Source organism: Rana temporaria, chromosome 2 (genome assembly GCF_905171775.1).
Source record: "Rana temporaria chromosome 2, aRanTem1.1, whole genome shotgun sequence".
Taxonomy (NCBI): Eukaryota; Metazoa; Chordata; class Amphibia; order Anura; family Ranidae; genus Rana; species Rana temporaria.
Window position 1 is genome coordinate 374,867,981 of NC_053490.1, and position 25,279 is coordinate 374,893,259.

Here is a 25,279-nt window from a genome sequence, read left to right on the forward strand (position 1 = left end):
TCAGTGCTGCCTTATCAGTGCCCGTCAGTGAAGGAGAAAACATACTTATTTACAACATTTTATAACAGAAAAAATATGTATAGCAAAAATTCAAAAACCCCAGAGGCGATCAAATACCACCAAAAGAAAGCTCTATTTGTGGGAACAAAATTATAAAAATTCTGTTTGGGTACAGTGTAGCACGACCGCGCAATTGTCATTTAAAAACAGCGACAGCGCAGAAAGTTGAAAATTGCCTTGGGCAGGAAGGTGCATAAGTGCCTGGTATTGAAGTGGTTAAATAGAAGTTAGTTCAAGCAATCTGACAGATAATAAAATTAATGTTTTGAGTAAATGAACAATTGTAATATTAAAAGAAAACAGCTACACCATGCAGCATCCTAAAACAACCAATTAGAGATCTGCATTTATTTGTCTAACGTTCATATGCACAGAGACCCTACTTAGATCTGACAGAATAATTTATAAAAAAAATGCACCAAAAGGGCTTACCTAACTGAATATAAATTGAATTTTTTGTTTAGGTGGAATCTTCTACTATATATCTATTGGCAAATCTGAATGTCGAACTGTGACCAAGCTAAAAGCATGCAAATACTTATGCCTAGTACACACGACCGGTTTTCCCGACGAGAAAACAGCAATTTTTTAGATTGGTCAGGAAAACCGGTCGTGTGTATGCTCCATAGCAGTTTTCCCGACAAGAAAACTGCCCGCAAAAAAATTCCAAACCTGCTCTATTTTTTCCTGTCGTGTTTCCCATCAGTCTTTTTCTCATCGCATGTGTATGCTTTTCCGAGGGGAAAAAAGACACTCATGCTCAGAATCAAGTATGAAACGGGAGCTCTCGTTCTGGTAAAACTTTGTTCGTAAAGGAGATAGCACATTCGTCACGCTGTAACAGACTGAAAAGCACAAGGCTGAAAAGCGCAAATCGTCTCTCACCAAACTTTTACTAATGCGAGGATCAGCAAAAGAAGCCCAAAGGGTGGCGCCATTTGAATGGAACGTCCCCTTTATAGTGCCGTCGTACGTGTTGGACGTCACCGTGCTTTGGTCAAGCGTTTTTTTGACTGAACGTGTGTATACAAGGCAGGTCATGTGTACAGGGCATTACACATTCAAAACAAGCCCGCACTGACGTGTAATTGTAAGTAGGGGTGAGCTTCGAGTTGGAGTCGAACTCATGTTTGACTTGAACATTGCCTGTTCGCCTAACAACGGACAATTTGGGGTGTTTGCGGCAAATTCGAAAAGCCGCAGAACACCCTGTTAAAGTCTATGGGAGAAATCTAAAAGTGCTAATTTTAAAGGCTAATATGCAAGTTATTGTCCTAAAAAGTGTTTGGGGACCTGGGTCCTGCACCAGGGGACATGTATCAATGCAAAAAAAAGTTTTAAAAACTGCAGTTTTTTCAGGAGCAGTGAATTTAATAATGCTTAAAGTGAAATAATAAAAGTGAAATATTCCTTTAAATTTCGTACCTAGGAGGGGGTGTAAAGTTAGCCTGTGAAAAAGCGCATGTTTCCCGTACTTAGAACTGTCCCTGCACAAAGTGTCATTTCTGAAGGAAAAAAAGTCATTGAAAACCGGACTTGTGGCTATAATGAATTGTCGGCTCCCGGCAATTCAGAGAGAATTCATTCATAAAAAAATAAAAAAAACGTGGGGGTCCCACCAAATTCAATTACCAGGCCCTTCAGGTCTGGTATGGATATTAAGGGGAACCCCGCCGTCAATTTAAAAAAAAAATGACGTGGGGTTTCCCCCAAATATCCATTCCAGTCCCTTCAGGTCTGGTGTGGATTTTAAGGGAAACTCCACCTCAAATAAAAAAAAATGGTGTGGAGTTTCCCCAAAAATCCACACCAGACCCTGTTCCCCTCTGACGCACCCTCTGCTATGTCTCTGGGGAAGCTCAGGCTTCCCCCTTGCGTCAGAGGGGGCGGGGTCACGTGACGGGTGGCCCCGCCTCACCAATATAAGAAATGTCACTAGCTCCAGCAGCGTCATTCGCCGGGCTGTCTGCGGTGGAGACAGGCGACCGGCGATGCTGCGCTCAGGATCCCGGACGATCTTCTCATCGCTGGACCGGAGAGGAGATCACCCGTCGCTGGATACCGACAACGTTGGAGCGGGGAGTCGGGACCGAGAGTGGATTACCACCGCTGGATTTTTTTTTTTAATAAAGGACTTTTTTCCACGGTGTGTGTGTGTGTGTGTTTTTTACAATTATTTACACTTCCTTTCCTGAAATGGTAGGGGTACAATGTACCCCATTACCAATTCACATAGGGGGGAGCAGGATCTGGGGGTCCCCTTTGTTAAAGGGGTCTTCCAGATTCTGATAAGCCCCCCCGCCCGCAGACCCCCACAACCACCGGCCAGGGTTGTGGGGATGAGGCCCTTGTCCCCATCAACATGGGGACATCCTCCCCATGTTGAGGGCATGTGGCCTGGTATGGTTCAGGAGGGGGGGCGCAGGGACACACCAGGCCCCTGCTGCAAGCCGCTCCACAAACAGTGTAAACCCAACCTAAGTTGTATTTTAAAATAGGAGCGTGTAGCTGTGTATGCTCCTTGTTATAAAAATATGCTGCTATAATCAGCGTGGTTCCCTTGACAGTCAATTCTAACAATCACATGGAGTGAACACAAAACAAACTTAGCACCTTCAGTTTAAAAAATGTATAAAGATTGTTATGTGTAAAATAAACAAAACCCTTTTATCATGTTGTCAGCATATAAGTATAAACATTAGCAGTATAGCTGATAACACAGTATACTAAAGACTGCCTAACGCATATATATATGGCAACAGGGCAAGTGGGTCCTAATACCCATCCACTGCATATATGCGTCTCTGGGCGCTGAGGTTCTGTGCTGAGATCGCACTCACTGCATGCTCCTAGAAAACTGCCCAAGATGTCTTCAGCAGCACCCAGTCACTGTTTGTGATCGCGTACCAGACGTTTAATCATGTGACAGCCAATCGCAGTGTTCACATGATCAGAAAGCCACCTGTGCCTCCCAGTGTTAACACCTAGTCAAGGGTCACTGGGGGTTAAAAAACAATTATTGGTAGACATATTAGTCAATTATTGTCTAGTTAACTAATGCATACAGATGCTGCTAAATTTGTCACTAGAGGTTATGGATGTCGAAATCAAAGTTTAAATGAAAATCAATACTAAATTAAATCTGTAAGCTTTCATAGCTCTCTCTCTGAAACTGCTTGTTGAGTTGCCTGGCTGTTATGTTGATCCGATGGCTCCAATATTAGCAGGAGCTCTTTACAAGAGAGAGCTGCTAACTATGAAACACATATTAAAGACTTGACAGCCACCATGAAGCCTACTTTGCAGATAAGATCACCCAATAATAGTTCCTAAATGATCTCAAAGGGTGGTTTCTGCAAGGCAGAGAAGACCTGACTGAGAGCACAAGGAAGCACAGGGCCTTGTAATGGTGGTTTGATCCTTAAAAGGGTTGTAAAGGTAAAATAAAATTTCCCTAAATAGATTTCTTTACCTTAGTGCAGTCCTCCTCCACTTACCTCATCCTTCCATTTTGCTTTTAAATGTCCTTTTTTCTTCTGAGAAATCCTCACTTCCTGTTCTTCTGTCTGTAACTACAGACAGAAGACTCCCTGAATAAAGGTTTTTACAAGTAAGAGAGAAGCTAAAGGATTTTTAAATAGGATAGATAATTCTGAAACCTGTCATCTTAAGCCCTGTACACACGATCGGATATCTGATGGAATCTAATCCGATGGATTTTTTCGTCGGATATCCGATTAAGCTGACTTTCATCAGTCTTGCCTACACACCATCGGTCAAAAATCCGACTGTGCCCAAACGCGGTGACGTAAAACATTACGATGTGCTGAGAAAAATTAAGTTCAATGCTTCGGAAGCATGCGTCGACTTGATTCTGAGCATGCGTGGATTTTTGACCGATGGACTTCCACACAGACGATCGTTTTTTTTTCTATCGTTTTTTTTATCCATAGGAAAAATGTAAAACATGTTCTATTTTTTTTAACCGATGGAAAACAAACCGATGGGGCCCGCACACGATCGGTTTGACCTATGAAAATAGTCCATCTGTTTTTATCGGACAAACCGATCGTGTGTACAGGTCCAGACTGCAGGAAAGCCAGAATGCAAGGCACAGATCAGTCCCTGGGGTTAAAATGCCTGTTTTCACAACAGGTGAAATAAGGATCTCCAGGCACGGTTGTAGAAAGTTTGGCAAAAAGTTTGGCAAAAAGTTTGAGTGTGTCTGCGTACCAGGTTCTTCTGCGCTGAGTTTCCTTTCTTCCTCTCTTTTGTGGAGCACCTGAGGAGGAAACCACGCTGGAGGAAAGGCATATATTAACCTAAAGGGAGTCTAGGGAGTTACCAGTGCTGGAGGATCCTTAGTCCTGGCCACAAACAGGGGTAACTTGTTGAACCTAGAGGCCAGGATGTCCACATCTGGAGTCACCCATTTCTTACATAGGAGAATGATGAAGCTGAGACAAATGGGCAATTTGCCATGGTTCAGGTGGTGATGAGTGAGGAAATCTGCCTTCCAATTGTCCAGCCCCAGAATGTAAACAGCAAAGATTGCTGGGCAAAGCTTTTCCGCCGAGGAGATGATCAGACTTTCTTCCTTTAAGGCTGCCTGACTCTTGGTTCACCTCTAATGATTGATTTAGGCCACTACTGCACTGATTGCACTCTAATTGGGTTTTTCCTGGAAAAGTGGGTTACAGTGGTACAGAACCTGGCATATATTGTTAGAGTGAAAAAAAGGGCTTTTCCATTTCCAGTGATGGACTGGCAATCCACCAAGCTAGGGAGCTGCTTGCTTGACTAGAAGGAACTACAGTAAAACCTTGGATTGCGAGCATAATTCGTTCCGGAAGCATGCTTGTAATCCAAAGCACTTGTATAATTTTCCCATAAGAAATAATGGAAACTCAAATAATTAATTCCACAACCATTTATTCATAAGTCCTTTGGTGTACAGTCCATATAAAAAGATTATAGCAATGTGACCAGGTTGTGTAACCATATGTCCATCCACAAATGGAAGCCTCCACAATGGGATTAGAAGCAAAATCCAGCAGGAGCTACAGAGTGTAAAAGAGAAGGGAGGCGCCTCTAAGTGTAGCATTATTGTTACATTTAATGAAGGAACATTTAGCAACTCACATGGTTGAGGATTAAAAGAGGCACATCTAAGTATGCAGGCATCTGGGGTAAAGTGGTCCACATAGGTGGCACCTGGAATGTCTATTGATGCCAAGTATGCCCCTTGTCTCAGCGAGGCAAAAGCTGACCATGTGGATTCCTTTAGATGACTTTTGTGAACACAAGGGTACTTTGGTCTAGGATGAATATGTCTGTAGGGTTTTGGTACTGTGAACATATTTAAATAAAAGTCTTTGAGATGAACAGGAACAACCACTCCCTGGGACAAGAGATGGTCCAGAGCAGCTAAAATATGACCATCCTTGAGCTGATTTTGGTTAGTTTAAGAGAAGAAAATGATGAGAAGGTCATGTATCTCTTTGAAACCTTAAAACCACCAGCTCAACCCATAGGCCTGGGGCAACTGTAGCCCAGAGAAACGCAAACTGTACCAGACATCCTCCACTCACTCCTAGGAGTGAGGGCACACCTTCATTGTGGAGAAGGCTTTGTGGCAGACTTGGTGGGCTTTGTGTTTCAAGTCTTGCAGTGAAAAGAATTGCTGGATTTTGTCTTTGAAGCTGAAGTCTGAGGAGAACGGTGTGGTGCTCTGCATTTTAAAGAGTGGGGTTTTGAAGCATTCGGATGTGGGGAGAAGGACTTTTCTTCCTGTGACATCCTTTATGAACTTGTCAAGTGTCTCACGAAGAGAGGTCTTTCTCCAAAAGGGGCATTTGAGTGAGGCATCTTTTACAGGCAGCTTTAGCTGATTCTGCACATGTAAGCAGATAAGAAAGCCATTCTAGAAATTTGTATCATGACTTGGTATTTGGCATTAACACAGAAAAAAGAGCATATGTTTGTAACTGTCCTGCCAGAGTTCAGTTCTGAAAGACAGGATCCTGTTTAGTGTTCATGTCCAATTAGCTGTGGTTTGACAAACATAAATTGCAGCAATAGCTGGTTGCAGGCCGGAACCTGCAACAGTAAAGAGAGTCTATAAAAGCGTTGCAGAATTCTTAATGTGGTTGTAAACCTCTCATTGTGACATGTTCACCTATAGGTAAGCCTAGAATAAGGCTTACCTATAGGTAGTGGAAATAACTAATAAACTTGATATTATGGTATGCATTTTTGGCCAGTCACAGAGCTAGAGTCCACAGCCCTGGAAGGAAGAGGGGTGAAGATGGATGCGGCCACCAGCAGGACAGCGCGGGCTTCGTTTGCAAGTAAGTGGCACATAATGGGCTAGTATGCATTATGCTTTTACTTTGCAAGAGAACAAAGAGGAAGTAAAATCCATAAGGGTTTACTTCCTCTTTAAAGCAAGGAACATCTCCTATAGGTACAAACAACTGGCAACCACCGCAACCTATAACTGGCCTGTGCAGCAAGGAGCACATGTAAGGGGCGACGCATGTCAAAAAATAACAAACAAAAATTCCCAGCGCACTTATCAGTCAGCCTGCAACAAACCCGAGACTCTCAGAATTATAGTTAGGACTGCATTACACTGGGGTGCCATGACATGGCCGCTGCAGCTTACGCATTTATTTGCAAATGTGTGCAAACTAAACCCCTTGTTTTTAGCGTGAAGTGTTAGACAGGGTCAATTCAGTTTGTTGCAAGCTGGCTGGTAAGTGAGCTGGAAATTTTTGTTTGTTGTATTTTGACATCTACCATTGGCACAGTAAAATGACTGTCAAAATAATTAACTCCCTCATAATGAACTATATTTGGAATAATAAAAAACACAGGGTGTCTGCTCAAACACTAAAACGGGCCAAGAAAAAGGGAGGCTTAGCGGTACCGGATATCAGACTGTATTATAATGCTTCGGTTCTCTCACGGGTTATAGAATGGGCTAAAGAGTCCCAGGATAAAAGATGGATCCACATTGAATGCACATTAGCGAGGGCACAGCTAGGGAGATTAATTTGGAACCCACCACAATATAGATTTTTACACAAGTCAACACACACAATTACACATAATGCGTGGAGGATCTGGGATAGATTACATAAACAATTAAAAACAGAATTTAACTCACCTTTAATAGATTTAAAAGAAAATGAATATTTTCCACCAGGGACAAAAGAAGTAGGCGGAAATTGGATTACAAATAGAATACAACTAAAAGATATAACACTAGAGGGTAAAATTAGGACACTTCACGATATCAAATTTAGGATTGGAATTAGGGCGCTTGACGGGTGGAGATACTTGCAGTTGGTGTCATTCGTCAAGAGCCTCCCACACCCTTTGCGGTCACAAGAGGAGTACACTAGTTTGGAACAAATGTGTAGCACCGAAAGCTCAAAAGGAAACATATCTAAAATCTATAATTATCTGCAGAAAACGGAAGAGTTGGACACGTTAAAATACATCCAAGATTGGGAAAGAGATTTAGGTGTCCCAAGGGGGAAAACGTCCATAGGAAGAATCCTGAACATGACTCACACCTCGGCGATGGATGTAAGAACCGCTGAGATGAACTTTAAATGTCTGACGAGGTGGTATGCCACCCCAGATAAAATGGCCAAATTCAGAGTGGGTGAGTCAGAGAAATGCTGGAGAGGTTGTGAGTCAAGGGGAACAATGGCGCACCTTTGGTGGGACTGCCTGAAAATCAAAGCCTATTGGAAAAAAATCTTGGCCCTGATAAAAGTAATAACAAAAAATGAAGTAGAAGATAACCCATGGGTAGTTCTCTTTCACGGGGGGGAGGTTCCAGAGAAGGAATACAAGGCTTCACTGATCCCTCATTTATTGAACGCAGCGAAACGATTGATTCCCCTTAAATGGAGAGACGCGAAAAGTCCGCAAATGTGGGAGTGGATCGACTCCGTAGAGGACACTTATAGGAGAGAGAAATTAAAATATGGGAGCTATAAACACGAGGTAGGGGAAAAGGATATATGGGTACCCTGGATGGAATTTAAAAAGTCCTGGAGGTTCGCAGAAAATCTGAGAGAGGAATAGGAACGCATTTTTCAATTAAGGGAAGGAATTCTTACAGTGGAGTCGTGGGATGGTCAAGGGAGGGGGGGGGAGGGGGGATTTAGTTGGGGAGGGGGGAGATGGGGTGCTGGGTATTTCTTTGTCACGCAGATAAAACCTTTTAAAAATTCCGTACTCACTATAAAAGAGTGAGTTCTAAACGGTGAAAAAAAAAAAAAAAAAAAAAAAAAAAAAAAAAAAAAAAAAAGATGAAAATATAAAAATAAACAAATAAATAAAACAAAAATAACAAGTATAAAAATTTGCAAAAGAAATGTACCACAAATGATGCTAAACCTGATGTAGAGACGGAATTATGAATAAAATCATGAACAAGTCTCTCGCTGTGGTGAAGTCTGAAGTGGCAAAAAAAAAAAAAAGAAAAAAAAAAAAAAAAAAAAAAAAAAAAAAAAAAAAAAAAAAAAAAGACTGAGATAGCAGGGGATACCACATTTAAGTGAATGTTTCCACTGGATAAAGCTTGCAAATAACTCTTGGAGGGGTGAAAATATTTTCGTGAGAAATCCAATCATCATAAATTGCCGCCTGTTCTATTTGTTCATGAATGAGAACTTTTTTTTTTTAGACTTTACAGGTCTCTTAATACCCAGAGGGGCCCAGCAAGACTAAGGCCCCATACACACGATAGAATTTATCCGCGAATACGGTCCAGCGGACCGTTTCCGCGGATAAATCCTCTCGAGGATTTCAGCAGATTTTAATGCGATGGAGTGTACTCACCATCGCATTGAAATCAGCGCCGAAATCCTCTGGCGATGACGTGTCGTGCCGTCGCCGCGATTATGACGCGGCGACGTGCGCGACGCTGTCATATAAGGAATTCCACGCATGCGTCGAATCATTACGACGCATGCGGGGGATCCCTTCGGACGGATGGATCCGGTGAGTCTGTACAGACCAGCGGATCCATCCAGCAAATATTCGATCTATTGAAATCTATCCCAGGGGAGATATATCCGTGGAAACAGATCCGCTGGCGTGTACACACCATAGGATCTATCCGCTGAAACCCATTTGCTGGGATTTATCTGCGGATGGATTCTATCGTGTGTACGGGGCCTAAGGAGAACCAAGTGTGACTATACAGAGACTTTTTCAGACTGCAGAACTGAGCATATCTACACTTGCAAGTACAGTATATTGCATGAAGCTGTAGTATCAGGGGTCAGAAATCTTCTTCAGCCTCCTCTAACATCGCCTCTGGGTCTTCTTTAAAGTTTTCATGTCATGAAAGGTAGTTCCTCTTCCAATTCAGGAAGAGAAGGTGTGGATGATGAAGAAGTGCTTTTGGGCTCTGGAGAGTGATGGCTGAATTAAGGCCACTAGTTGTGCTAGAAATTCTGACATATTTACATAGAAATCCACCTTGGTCAGATAGACTGCTTGTTGCATGCCTGAGATAGAGCTAGGATTAGATGCAGCAACCAAGCTGTTTTCATGACTCCCTTGCGCCTAGTTTCCACCATTGCTATTAGTACGGGTATTTACTTGTGGGGTACCTATAGAGAAGAGCACAGAAATGGAGTTAGAGTGTCCAGAGAAGTATACACTGCCACCCAGATGTTGAGAAGTCCTTGCAGCAAAAGGACAGGAGGAAGTCCTTCAGTACCTTCGAAGGGCTCTGGGCAGAAGTGTTGGTAATAGTATGACCTGTGGTGTGTTAACATCTAGCCACCTGAGACTACGCTCTGAATGGTGGAAATTTTACCGCCAAGTTTGAACGTTTTTAAACACTCAAATAGTGAATAAAGTCAAACACAATTCATAGTTTCCTCACAGTTTTAACAGAAAAATTAACACTATTCAGGAGACACTAATAAGCGTACTGAAAGTAATGGAGATATTAGATCTCATACTTGCTAATCTACAGCAGTATTACGATAACAAGATGAACCTGTTTTACCCTTCCACGTCACTGGTCCTCGTATGGGTCCAGGCTTTGCACGTCATGATGGGCAGGGTCTGGGACCCATAGTAATGGACCTTGGCCCTTGACCTGTATAGCACCATGCTGCTAGTGGTATTAAGTTCTAAGTGATGGGGTGGGTATTACCGTGCTTATCACAAGAGTGGGGGGAGGGGAAAAGGAAGGGGTACAGCTGCTGCACTAAATAGTGTATCAAACCAGGAACAAATGAAGAATAAAGGGGTAGTGCTGCGCTGTGAATAGGGAATGGGATAACGTGCAGAGGAAGTGTAGCAAATGCTTATATATGGAAAATATAGTCTGGCTACTAATCATGAGTGGCAATAATAAAGAATGATACTGGTATACCATACAAATAAATATCATCAAAATAAACGTGCTGCAATACAGCCAAAGCTAGCTGAAAAAATGTGAAGTAATACAGAGTGACAGTGCTGGTGTCATATAGTAAAATAAGTAATAACAAACGTACTAATACACAATAAAGTGTACAGCGTGCAAAGCACACCAGTGACTGTAATAAACTAGATTAAATGCCCATGCAGCAGATAACTATACACATAGCAGCAGGCAAAATCCAAAATAAAAGTGCTGGTGTAGATGCCAAAGTGACGTGAAAACAGGGGTTGATTTCCGGTGTTTTCTTCAGAGTAAGTGAGGATGTCCCCTTACCTTACTGCTGTAAGGTAACAGCATAAAAACCCAGGTACACTTTTCTGGTCATATCCACATCGGGTGTCATCAAAATGGACTGTAATTGAAAAAAGTAGATCCCTCTCGATAGTCACGTCCAAACAGTGACAGTGACTCGCACCCAGGGAGATGAAAGTGCCAATAGTGCAGTATCATTTTAAAAAGGGTTTATTCAAACAAAATAATACACTAGGTACTCACATTAATGTGATAAAAACAGTCATATAAAAACAGGGCGTTCGCCGACGTCACCTCCGGTACCTCTTGGTGGACTCTTTGTAATACTGAGTAATACGTCACCTCCGGTACCTCTTGGTGGACTCTTTGTAATACTGAGTAATACGTCACCTCCGGTACCTCTTGGTGGACTCTTTTTAATACTGAGTATTACAAAGAGTCCACCAAGAGGTACCGGAGGTGACGTCGGCGAACGCCCTGTTTTTATATGCCTGTTTTTATCACATTAATGTGAGTACCTAGTGTATTATTTTGTTTGAATAAACCCTTTTTAAAACGATACTGCACTATTGGCACTTTCATCTCCCTGGGTGCGAGTCATCTGGTGGCAGGCGAAAGTTGCAAATGACAAGCTGTATCTGGTGGAAGGTGATGGTGGCAAGTGACACGCTGCATCTGGTGGCAGGCGATGGTGGCAAGTGATACGCTGCATCTGGTGGCAGGCAACAGTGGCAAGTGACATGCTGCTTCTGGTGACAGGTGATGGTGGCAAGTAACAAGCTGCATCAGGCAACAGGCGATGGTGGCAAGTGACACACTCAGGGCTTCCCATGATTCCACATTATAGTAGGTTGAAATATTTCATTTTATATTACAATGTAATAATAGCAATATAAATATTATGCTTCAATCAACCATGAAGTGCTACAACCAACCATTGACACGACAAATTACCCCTATCCCTCACATCCCTCACAATATGCCTGTACTGTACTATTAAGATAAATAATAATTAAAAATATAAAATATTGCTAAACAGGATTTATGGGCCGGTGGAGAAGTTTCACATTACATGTTTCACATATACCAAATTTTTTCTGCCATCGTTCATCTTGGTACCTGGGAACATATGAATCTGTCTTCTGCAGAGTGGTAGGATCCAGTTCAAAAAGAGATGCTATGTCATTCCCATGTGGTACAGCTACAAGGCGATACTTGATCTTCTCCCCTGCGTTTCTACGGTTAGGACGTGTGTTTGCTACCTGAGAGAAGATCGGTGGTCAATGAAGAGGTGGGAGATGCTGAAAATTAAGAAAGGAAGGCAGAAACAAGAAGAGAAGAAGAAATGTGAGAAACGTATGGTGATAGTAGAAGGATACTGGGACTAGTTCATAAAACAGGGTTGTTGTTCATAACCAATCTGTTTTGAGCTTTTGTACATGAGTGCCATATCAGGAAACTGTTTTGCTGCAGCCAGTAGTGTAGGAACACATGGCTCACAGTTTTCACTGAATGGGTCATTGGCACATACTCAGCAAAAGTCTGGGTTCTTACTGTGTTAAAATAAATATGTCATGTTGATGCCAGAGACATTTCAACAGCTCCTCCAGGTGGACCCTCAGAGCCTGACATTGCCAGTCTTCTATCATCCTGGATGAACACTAGTGCTCATGTGTATAGGCCTATAAGCTTTCATGCTCTACTCTTTAGTAGAACAGGTTAAACAGGGACCCTTTTAGGCTACTATGGACAGTTATCATAAATGAACTTCACTGTCTGAATATTAAAAGGATACAGAGAGAAGTGTAGGAAGCGTTCTTGGACAGGGAGAAGTAAAAAGACAAATGAAAGAGCAAAAAAGCACAACAGAGACAATACAAATATGAATTGAATGTACTAAATACTAAACAATGTCACGATTAAAAAATAGAAATCAAAACCTAGAGCAGAAAGAATGAAAAAAAAAAAAAATTTTAGAGGCACAAAGGGCAATGTACTGAATGCACCAGTTCTCCAGGCACTCAGCGATTTTGCAATCCCATTTGTTTTACAAAGCAGGCACAATTTTAGAGTGTGCACTGTGGTAAAATTAGCACTAAGCAAATAGACAGAAGCACTGGGTATGAACTAGAGAAATTTAATTAACCATCATCTGGGAGCTGAGCTAGATTTGTAATTTTAGAACTGTAGGCTTTGTTCATTTGAGGCTATTAGGCCAATCTAGCAAGTGACTATTTCAATTCTCTATACATTGTCCCAATTCTTTTTACACAAAGTTAATCTTCATGCCATTTTTATTCTGCATGTCATACAGATTCATAAGCATGCTTTAACATATTTTGGTTGTTTGAGCGCTCAAGGCAGGTTCTGTCACACTCTGGCATGTGTAATGCAGTGCAAAGAACATTGATAATGTGCAAAGGGCTGTCACCCAAATCAGCCAATCAGATTTCACCTTTCATTAGTTCAAAACATTTGTGATTGTTGGTTACTGTGTTTTGACCACTACTCTTTGCCATAAGACAAAACATTGTGAATTCACCATGACATGTACATTCAACCTCTTAGCACACATTTAATAAACAAACATACATTTACATAAACTTACTGCGTAGGCTGCTCCAGATTTAGACTCGGGGGCATCTCCTTTGTAAGTTGGATTTTCCTGCAATATTCAAAGCATAAAATAAAACAACCTAACCAAGGATTTAATAAATACATATATTACCAGGGTACTAAAAGCTGTACATTTCAAAGCTCGGTTATGGACAGACATACCTGCACTTTTTTTTTTTTTTTTTAATTATACACAAAGGCATATACTGTGCCCCATAAACAAGTATGCTTTTGTTTAATTAAAGTGTTACTGAACCCAGTAATATGAAAATAGTTCATCTGCCAACCCCCCCCCCCCCCCCCCCCCTACAGTGACCACAGCTTATAAAGCATCTTTTTACATTAAAATACTGCCACTGTATACCTTTTTGGAGGATCTAAATACCATAGTTACATGATAAACTGCAGAGTTTCTCCAGTGCTGAGAGATCAGGAAGGAGGACATTTTCACTACAGTCTGTATACACGCCCACATGTGTGATGTCAATATCATGTCACCTGGCTAGCTCTGATCAACAAGCAAACGTTCTCTCCAGCATAAAAGACACAACTGAGCATGTGCAGGTCGGCTACTCTGCCTGTGTTAGCTGACTTTCCATAGATAGATAGTGCAGGAGGAGGAAGATTGGTGCATACAGAATAAAAACGGCCTTTTTACACAATGCAGAGGATTAACCCCTTAAATTCCACAGTGAGTAAAACAAGCATGCTATGCTGCATATACAGAATGATTTTACCGTTGTGGGTTTAGTAACACTTTAATATAAACACAGGGGAAAAAAGGGATCCACAACTCTGACCTTTAGGTTAACATTTCAGAAACTACTGAATGCTATGGCAGTTTCAGGATTATTTTTTGCCAATATATCTATAAACTATATTTACTTTCTTGTTCGTTCTTGTAAGCCTTTCTTCCTTTACTATATCATATGACTGAAGCCAATATGGTTTTAAATACCTAAACCTCAAGTAGGCTCAGTACAACACATATAAAATAAGCTCAGTACTATGTATATATTATATACATAGACTATATACTAGTCACTTGCACTTTCTCCTCTAGTCACTATATTGCTGTGTCTATAGATGAAAAACTTTACATGAATGTTTATACCTAAAGTGTTTGTTACCCCAACACTTCAAATTCCTGATACAATGCTGTGAGAAACTATTTGTAGCCTTTCTGATTAAATTTTTTTTGTCACACTTAAATGACTCAGATCATCAAAGACATTTTATTATTACACAAAGATAACCTAAGTAAATACAAAATGCAGTTTTTAAATAATGGTTTCATTTATTAAGGCAAAATGTCCAAACCTGCCTGGCTTTATGTGAAAAAGTAATTGCCCCCTAAACCTAATAACTGGTCGTGCCACCCTTGGTGACAACAACTGCAATCAATCGTTTGCGATAGCTGGCAATGAGTCTTTCACATTGCTGTGAAGCAATTTTGGCCCACTCTTCATTGCAGCATTGTTTTAATTCAGCCACATTGGAGTGTTTTCCAGCATGAATGGCCTGTGTAAGGTCATGATATAGCATCTCAATTGGATTTAAGTCCATGCTTTGACTAGGCCACTCCAAAACCTACATTATGCTTTTGGAGGTGGACTTGCTGTTTTGTTTTGGATCATTGTCCTGCTGCATAACCCAAGTGCACTTGAGCTTGAGGTCACAAATTGATGGCCAGACATTCCCCTTTAAGATTTTCTAGTAGAGCTCAGAATTCATAGTTCCATCAATTATGGTAATTTGTCCAGATCTTGAAGCTGCAAAGCAGCCCCAGACCGTCATGATACCACCACCATGTCTGACTGTTGGTATGATGTTTGGTCTCCTCAGTCCACAGAATATTTGCCTAAAAGTCCTGGTGATAATCAAGATGTTTTTTGGTAAGTGTGAGATGAGCCTTTGTGTTCATTTTGGTCAGCAGTGGCTTTGGCCTTGGAACTCTCCCATGGATGCCATTTTTGCCCAGTCTCTTTCTTATTGTTGAATCATGAACACTGATCTTACCTGAGACAAGTGAGGCCTGCAGTTCTTTAGATGTTGTTCTGGGTTCTTTTATGACCTCCTGGATGAGACATTGTCATGCTCTTGTAGGCCGGCCACTCCTGGGAAGGTTCACCACTGTTCCAAGTTATCTCTATTTATGAATAATGGCTCTGCCCGTGGTTCACTGGAGTTCCAAAGCTTTAGAAATGTCTTTGAAACTCTTCCTAGATCGATACATGTACATTACTTTGTTTCTAATCTGTTCTTGAATTTTTTTAGATTGTGGTATGATGTGTGGCTTTTTGTGATCTGTTAACATGCTTCACTTTGTCAGACAGCTTCTATTTATGTGATTTCTTCATTCAACAGGTCTGGCAGTTATAAAGCCTGGGTGTGGTAAGTAAAATTTAACTCAGCTTTCCAAAAAATTGTGGTTAATCACAGCTCATTCATGATTTAGCATGGGGGCAATTACTTTTTCACGTAAGGTCAGGCAGGTTTGAACAACTTTTTTCCCTTAATAAATGAAATAATAATTAAAAAACTGCATATTGGATTTACTTGGGTTATCCTTGTGTAATATTAAAATTTGTTTGATGATCTGAATAATTTAAGTTTGAGAAATATACAAAAAAATATCAAAAATCAGGAAGGAGGCAAATACTTTTTCAAAACACTCTTTGTGCCTGCTGTACCATGTACTTGTATGAATATGATTGAGTATCCTGTTCTGTTTGTATTGCTTCCTTTATGTGAAATCCCTGGTGTTCCTGCTAATCTCCTTGCTTTCCTATTAAAAACTGACCACAGGATAGCACACCCTGGTCTGTTCTCTAGCTATGCTTGGAACTCAGTGTACTATTCTCCAATGATCAGCATTGTCTTGACATGCCCCCGCTGCACAGGCATTCACTGAGAAGCTCAGTGTACTGCTGCTTCTCCTTCCCCCAGCTCTTATGCAGCTGAGAACAGAGAGAATGTGATCACTTATAAAAACAAAAACATTATAAATACCTTTTTTCCCTTTTTTATATCTATACAAACATATTTTGCCTTTCATTTCTATTTTAAATTGAATGGGTTGTTTTACAAGATGATAATTTACAATCACTTTAAAGAGCAACTCTACTTTTGTTTAGAGAATAACATATCATATAAAGGGTATAATTGCTAGACAAGCCTTGCAAATGTAGTGTAAAAATACATTTCTATTTCATCCTGCAACCAGATATGATTATCTAAAACCGTTTCCCAAAACATGCCTCTGTGAAATAGGTCATTCTGCACACTGTTAAAGATGAACTGCTGTATTTAAAAGATAAGTTCACCTTACATAACATGTTACAGCCATATCCAGGGTGTTAACATGTTACTAAATGAGCTGCAACACCCCCCATCCCCCCCGCCGCAGTCCTCATTGTGACAGCAGGCCGGGATCTTCTACATGCACATGCTGTCGCAATTTTAAAAAACACGGCTGTGCAGGGCTCTGCCCACCTGGTCATGTCTTTAATCACAGAGTTCTGTGAATAGGAGAATTTTAGCCATTGCAGCTGACAGCTTGTAGTTCTCAATGAACTACCAGGGCGCTCATGTCTTAGGTCTACAGGAGCCTGAGATTGCACCTGCGATCTGCTAACCGTGAGTGCAATGCTTTCCAAGCTCCTGGTGAAAAAAATAATAAATACACATTTTTTTACCTGCAAAAAGATGCAAATTTATATATTTTTTTAAAAGGTAAACTTATCCTTCGTCCTCTGCTTTATTTCCATATTCCCCTCTCACAAACACACACACTGCTACAGTCAAGTGCTTCTTAACGTGGAACTTTACCCATAACAACGTGATAATGTTAATGATCATAATGTTCTTTACAAGGAACATACATTCCACATAATTACGTTACCAAAACAAGTGTGTGCAGTAGATTGCCTCCAGCATTGCTCCTGTTTCTTCTTGCTGGAGGCAGCCATTTTGCTGAAGCCCAGAGCCCCTGAACATCAGTAATCATAAAGCAGATATTAAACCCATCAATTTAATGGTTTAAAAAAATGTGTTACATTCCTGGAATGCTGGGATTGCTAACTATCACGTTTGCTTGTGTCCTCAACCAAACTGTCAAACCAGCAAATGGTTGGTGTCATAACTGATCACATGTGCAGCACCATGGCAGTTGTAGATGAAACAGAAGCAGCTTTATTGGCTGTAAAGGATAGGGGGGCTTAATTCCACTTGAAGGCTGTCAGCAGATCTGCCTCTACAAATTCGGCAGTGCCTAAAAGTAGAGAGCAACTGAGCATGTGCAGAGCATGTTGAGACAATGTAATAATGGACTTTAAACAGTATAGACATTTATATTTACAGGGAGTGCAGAATTATTAGGCAAATTAGTATTTTGACCACATCATCCTCTTTATGCATGTTGTCTTACTCCAAGCTGTATAGGCTCAAAAGCCTACTACCAATTAAGCATATTAGGTGATGTACATCTCTGTAATGAGAAGGTGTGTGGTCTAATGACATCAACACCCTATATCAGGTGTGCATAATTATTAGTCAACTTCCTTTCCTTTGGCAAAATGGGTCAAAAGAAGGACTTGACAGGCTCAGAAAAGTCAAAAATAGTGAGATATCTTGCAGAGGGATGCAGCACTCTTAAAATTGCAAAGCTTCTGAAGCGTGATCATCGATCAATCAAGTGTTTCATTCAAAATAGTCAACAGGGTCGCAAGAAGCGTGTGGAAAAACCAAGGCGCAAAATAACTGCCCATGAACTGAGAAAAGTCAAGCGTGCAGCTGCCAAGATGCCACTTGCCACCAGTTTGGCCATATTTCAGAGCTGCAACATCACTGGAGTGCCCAAAAGCACAAGGTGTGCAATACTCAGAGACTTGGCCAAGGTAAGAAAGGCTGAAAGACGACCACCACTGAACAAGACACACAAGCTGAAACGTCAAGACTGGGCCAAGAAATATCTCAAGAATGATTTTTCTAAGGTTTTATGGACTGCTGAAATGAGAGTGAGTCTTGATGGGCCAGATGGATGGGCCCGTGGCTGGATTGGTAAAGGGCAGAGAGCTCCAGTCCGACTGGTTTGGGCTGGTATCATCAAAGATGAGCTTGTGGGGCGTTTTCGGGTTGAGGATGGAGTCAAGCTGAACTCCCAGTCCTACTGGCAGTTTCTGGAAGACACCTTCTTCAAGCAGTGGTACAGGAAGAAGTCTGCATCCTTCAAGAAAAACATGATTTTCATGCAGGACAATGCTCCATCACACACGTCCAAGTACTCCACAGCGTGGCTGGCAAGAAAGGGTATAAAAGAAGAAAAACTAATGACATGGCCTCCTTGTTCACCTGATCTGAACCCCATTGAGAACCTGTGGTCCATCATCAAATGTGAGATTTACAAGGAGGGAAAACAGTACACCTCTCTGAACAGTGTCCGGGAGGCTGTGGTTGCTGCTGCACGCAATGTTGATGGTGAACAGATCAAAACACTGACAGAATCCATGGATGGCAGGCTTTTGAGTGTCCTTGCAAAGAAAGGTGGCTATATTGGTCACTAATTTGTTTTTGTTTTGTTTTTGAATGTCAGAAATGTATATTTGTGAATGTTCAGATGTTATATTGGTTTCACTGTTAAAAATAAATAATTGAAATGGGTATATATTTTTTTTTTGTTAAGTTGCCTAATAATTCTGCACAGTAATAGTAGTCACCTGCACACACAGATATCCCCCTAAAATAGCTAACACTAAAAACAAACTAAAAACTACTTCCAAAAATATTCAGCTTTGATATTAATGAGTTTTTTGGGTTCATTGAGAACATGGTTGTTGTTCAATAATAAAATGAATCCTCAAAAATACAACTTGCCTAATAATTCTGCACTACCTGTAATGTTTTAAATAGACCTGCAAAAGAGGCCAGCCTAAAGTGATCTAACAGGACTTGCTTTTTCTGACTAAAGTTCTGCTTATGCTTTGTGGAGGCTAGCATTAAAGTATAACTGTTGCTTTGCCCAGCATGGGCAAAGTACAGGTTTACTTTAAGGGGGGAGAATCAATTCACACTAGTGTGATGACCAGTGTTTTTCTGCACTGTAAAACACCAGTAACTGCTAGTGAAAACAGAAAACAGCTGTTTTCTGTGTGTCCTATTCACACTGAAACACAGCTGACATGCTGTATTTTATCGCAGCGCACTGGACATTGTTGCATGTCAGTGTACAACAGCGCATGAATGAAGTGTCACTTTTGTACACTTCAAATAAAGTTGGGTGTTAAAAAAAAAAGATAGATCTGTGTGATGCGCTGAATCGCCCCCTACCACCTGCTCACTGCAGCTGGAATGGACAGCTGGCGGATAGTAAACTGCTGCAGTTTATTGTGCAGGTGTAAATTAGGTGGGAATGGGCCCTAAGGGTTACAATGCAGTGGCTACTTGGTAGTGTGGTCTGGTAAGATCAGCACATTGCTGACGCAGCGATCTTAGTACATCATACTGTTTACTTTTTTTTTTAAATAAACTTAATTTAAATGTCACAGAAACATTTCATAAAGTTGAACTTGCCGCTGAGTAGTGCTAGGCGGTGGATTGCCTCACACTGCTCTGCGCAGAAAAATAATGTACTGCATGCAGCTGCACCCTACCACAATGCATTGGCGTGAACAGGCAGATAATGCGGTGGGATTGCACTGGAATAGCTGCACAACGCAGTCCCACCACATTTGGTGTGAGTGTGATTAAATTAAAGCGGAGCTCCACCCTAAACTGCAACTCCCGCTGATCGGAACCCTCCCCCCTCCGGTGTCAAATTTGACACCTTTCAGGGGGGAGGGGGGTGCAGATACCTGTCTAAAGACAGGTATTTGCACCCACTTACGGGAGCCAATCGGCAGGCGTGGCGCGACTCGCGCATGCGCCGTAGGGAACCGGGCAGTGAGGCCAGAGCGCTTCACTTCCTGGTTCCTTCACCGAGGATGGCGGGGGGGGGGCAGCAGAGTGACGAGCGATTGCTCGTCCTCTGCTGCGGACGGCGCTGGACTCCAAGACAGGTAAGTGTCCTAATATTAAAAGTCAGCAGCTGCAGTATTTGTAGCTGCTGCCTTTTAATATTTTTTTTCAGCGGAGCTCCACTTTAAATTGAAAACAAATCTTGCTTTACCAATATTCAGTCAGCCCCTAGGTTTATTAGTGGAAGCTACAAAGCCCAGGGGTAATTCCATTTCAACCAAACTGGGCACCATAAACTGAAAGCAGACATTCTATAAACAGAATTATACCAATAACAGCACAATGATAAAACTACTGAACAGCTACAAGTCATAAATCACATGCTGACAAAAACACATTTAGAAGTTCTTACTAAAAATGAGGCCTGCTACACACAGAAACTGTAAATACTTATTGATTCATTATGACTATGGGAGTTTAACACAAAAAAAAGAAGTGAAAGAAGAAACCAGCAGGCTCTGCCAGAGAAGTAAATGAGGATGCTAACACATTCTTTTACAAAGCCTTAGGAAACGTCTGAAAGTGCAGTGTGCTTCGCTTAATGTGCCTTTCTTTTTTTCAGTTGTGCTACTTACTGCCAGATCGGCTATGAAAGACTTTTACACTTGTTTCACATTTTTCTTTTTGTATTTTGACACTACTATATTTAACCTACAACTATTTATCTGAAAAAAATCGAAATGTGCTCTCCTCAGTAATAGGTACAATGTTTGCCTGTTTTCCTGTTTGAAAAGCATATAGCTGTTACCACGTCTAATACTTGAAATGAAAGCAAGTTAAAATAAGATTGCTAATGCAACTCTATTATTAGCTTTTTATATTACAACAATCCCAGTAAACATGATTTACTACTAACCACAGCACAGCTCCCAACAATCCTCCAATTAAAGATTGGCCTTTCTGTAATTGTACACGTCTGTATTAATATTCTTGATTATATCAGAAATGTATTAATAAAAGTATGCGCTTAACACAGATATATCCAAAATACAATAACAGTGCCAAAGCAATAAGTTCTCAAGTATGTAAACCCAACATTTGTGCCAGCTGTGCCACGTACTTGTATTAAAAAGTATCCTGTTCTCTTCATATTGCTTCCTTTGTGTGAAATCCCTGAAGTTCCTGCCAGTCACGCTGTTTTCCTATCAAAAGCTGACCACACTAAATAGGCGAACACACCGTGGTCAGTTCTCTAGCTATGCTGGGAACTCAGTGTGCTCTCCTTCAATGATCAGACTTGTCTTGACCCCTACCGTCCCCCGTCCCCCCCCCCCGCACAGCCATTCACTGGGAAGCTCAGTATCTGCTGTTTGTTTTTTAACATCTACACATAAATGTTTTTCCTTTCATTTCTATTTTAAACTGAATGGGTTGCTTTACAAGGTGAGGGTTTACAATCACTTTAAATTCAAAGTCTGTGTAAACCCAACACTATGAAAGGTCATTTATGCGCTTGTGGTTTTGACTCCTTGAGTGCAAACATGTGACCCACGGACCTTTTTCATCTTTTCATCTATTAGATCTTCTGCCCTTGTTGTTGTTTTAACTTTGGATAGTATTTTTTTTTTCTGTCAGTAAATACCTTATACAGCCCACTTCCTGTTTCTTGTCTGGTAAAAAGTCTAGGCTTATGACATCATGCACAGCTCTCTCTCACTCTCCTGAGAGTTTGCCAGGAAGGGAGGGAGGATGAGTCAGAAGAGGGACAATGAGAGCTATAGAGCTGGAGGTGTGCCTCTGTGTGTCTGTGTAAATCAAGGAAGTGAAAAGACAGCAGCTTCAGCTGCCCACAGTTAAAAAGGTTGAAGCCAGACTCAGTGGAGGGAGATTTCTGCAGCATATTTGGCAAGTACAGAATCACAGTATATATAAAATAATATGAAAAGTGGTGGGAGGGAAGCTTCAGAGTGGCAAAGATGTTTTTATTACAAATTATGTGAGCAGACTGCAGTTCCTCCTTAAGAAGGTCATTTTACGTTTTATCATGTACGAGAGAGATTCTCCTAGTGCAGTATTTATTGGTAATAAGTGAACACATAAAAATTGTAATCAATACCACTCACATTTTACAGTGCTACAGATTGGCACCCATATATGACAGCATCTGTATAGAATTGCCGTTTCGCCGATACCCGGAACCGGCGTGCGCTCCAAAGCTCAGAAGTCAGCCCTGGAATAGCAATCACAACGGGAACAGGAAGCCCCCTGAGCATGCCTCAGCGTTGAATTGTGTTGAGATGGGACTACAGCTGTCACTTTCGGTCTTTCGGGGCCGACTTGCGGGCTTTGAAGTGCTGAATGTTTATTTTTATAAATTCACATATTACCGATAAATACTGCACTCTGATGAGAATCATGTTATTTATATGTAATTTCTAGGGACCGACTTTAGCATGGGTGTTGTGCTATGTGGGTCATATCTACACATAGCCAGGAACACAAGGGACCAGATTTTCAAAGTAATTAACTGTTTAACAATGAGATTATAGACATATGTAATAGGTAACAGAACTCAAGATTTTCCCCAGTGAGGGAACATCTCTCAACCACTTGTGATAATTGTTAGTGTATATGGGCAAGTAAACTAGGATCACCAGTTCAAATCCCAACCGGGACACCACCTGTCTGGAGTTTGCATGGGTTTCCTCCCACACTCCAAAGACATGCTGGTAGGTAACTGGCTCCTGTCTAAATTGGCCCTAGTATGTGTATATATAAATGTGAGTTAGGGACCTTAGATTGTAAGCTCCTTGGGGCCAGGGACTGATGTAAATGTGCAATATATGTAAAGTACTGCATAAATTGACAGCGCTATATACCGTATATACTCAAGTATAACCCTACCTGAATATAAGCCGAGGCACTTAATTTTACCACAAAAAAATGGGAAAACGTATTGACTCGAGTATAAGCCTAGGGTGAGAATGCAGCAGCTACTGTAAGTGGAAAAGAGGGCCAACATTGCCCATTTTCAGCCTCACTGTGCACATAAACAGCCTCACTGTGCCCATAAACAGCCTAACTATACCTAACAAATATTACTTTGAAGATCCTAGTCCTTTAACAGAATATGAGAAATGAATTTAGCTGCAGTGACAGTGCATAGTGGTAATTTTACCTACAAGCAGCCCACAGGCAAAGATAATTAATGCTTTACTCCTGCTAGAAAGGCACACTGACTCAGGGGATGTGTGGCCGCCTGACTAAGATTTCTTTATGTGCTGTGTTCTAAATGGCGTAAATTACCTTTTGAAGCCAGGGTGCATGCACAGGGAGAATAAGTATTGAGGCAGTTAAAGTTCTGTTTTAACCTTACTTGAAAAATGACTTGTGCTGTGTGTATAGGAAGTCCGCGCCGTCCATGCCGTCCGGGCCGTCCACTGTAACAAAGCTCCGCCTCCTCTTCGTTACGGAGGGATGAGGAGGAGACGGAACGGCGTGGACTTCCTATACACACAGCGCCGCTGTGAATCTGGGGACAATGTACGGCGTAATATGGGTTTCCTTCCCTCCACATCCTGACTGATACGACGGGAGAGGAAACCTGACTCGAGAATAAGCCGAGGGGGGATTTTTCAGCACAAAAAAATGTGCTGAAAGACTCGGCTTATACTCGAGTATATACGGTAAGTACCTGAAATAAAAAAATATAATAAAAAATGCACTAAGAGGCAGTGACATCCTGCAGGGTCAGTCCAACGTGCTGGAAAACCTTTAAAATTAGGCATTCAGCACGGCTGATCATTTTCTTTCCCCAAACAAAAAAACAAAATATATGCACATCATGTAAAAAAAAAAGACTAGATGGGTTTGGGTGCTTGAAACTGAGGAACTGAGTTAGCTGACTGCCCTGAAGAGATTTCTGTTCTTTAAAATAAATAGTGAAGTAATGCCAGCCTTAGGCCTCGTACACACGATCAGTCAATCCGATGAGAACAGTCTGAAGGACTGCTGTCTTAGGTTAACCGATGAAGCTGACTGATGGTCTGTCATGCCTACACACCATCTTAAAACAAGAAGTGCTGAAATTCAATGCTTCCAAGCATGCGTCGACTTGATTTTGAGCATGCGTGGATTTTTAACCGATGGTTGTGCCTACTAACAATCGTTTTTTTCCCATCGGTTAGGAATCCATAGGTTAATTTTAAAGCAAGTTGGCTTTTTTTTAACCTATGGATTAATAACCGATGGGGCCTACACACGATCGGTTTTGACCGATGAAAACGGTCCATCAGACCGTTGTCCTCAGGTTAACCAATCGTGTGTATGAGGCCGATACTATAGCCCAACAGCAAAATATCTTGTTAAAATATAGGCAAGTATCTGCACTGCTTATTGTTTACAAACTCCTGAAATGAAATAGAGTATTTCAGTATCAAATTACAAGCGTTAGACTAAGCTGCAAACCATTCACTGCTCCACCCTAATGTACAATTTTTTTTTTTTTTTACAGACAATAGATTTCACTCTCTGATTTTCTTCTAAGCACATATTAGTCACGCTTGCAACGCTTTGGTCTAAAACCGCATCCTATCACTGGAATGTAACCCAAAGCATCCGACTCTCCCCTGCATTCCTCAACTTCAAACCATCCTACAAATCCTATGTATTTATACCTAGTGTCATTGTATCATAGCTAAGGAAACTGGTTAGACCCTACCCATTCATTTTTCTATGTATTAAGCGGATTAATGTATCAGTATATATGTGACATTTCTAACACTTTAATAGCAAATCCTCGTCACTGCTAGCACACCCCATCTCCACACACATCAGCTAATATTTCTGTTTTCACTTATTTATAGTGGATCTTGTTTTTTTTGTAAATTGTATGTACTTTTTGCAGGGTTCTCTATGCAACTTGTTTCT

General features: G+C 41.2%; 1 protein-coding gene across 1 annotated transcript in view; it reads right to left on the reverse strand.

Annotated features, from left to right (window-relative positions):
- ITPR3 (inositol 1,4,5-trisphosphate receptor type 3) overlaps nt 1-25,279 on the reverse strand; it is a 385,035-nt gene that overhangs the window by 270,832 nt on the left and 88,924 nt on the right. Inside the window, 2 exon segments of the mRNA XM_040339415.1 lie at nt 11,900-12,042; nt 13,389-13,445. Of these exon segments, the coding sequence (XP_040195349.1) occupies nt 11,900-12,042; nt 13,389-13,445 (200 nt within the window).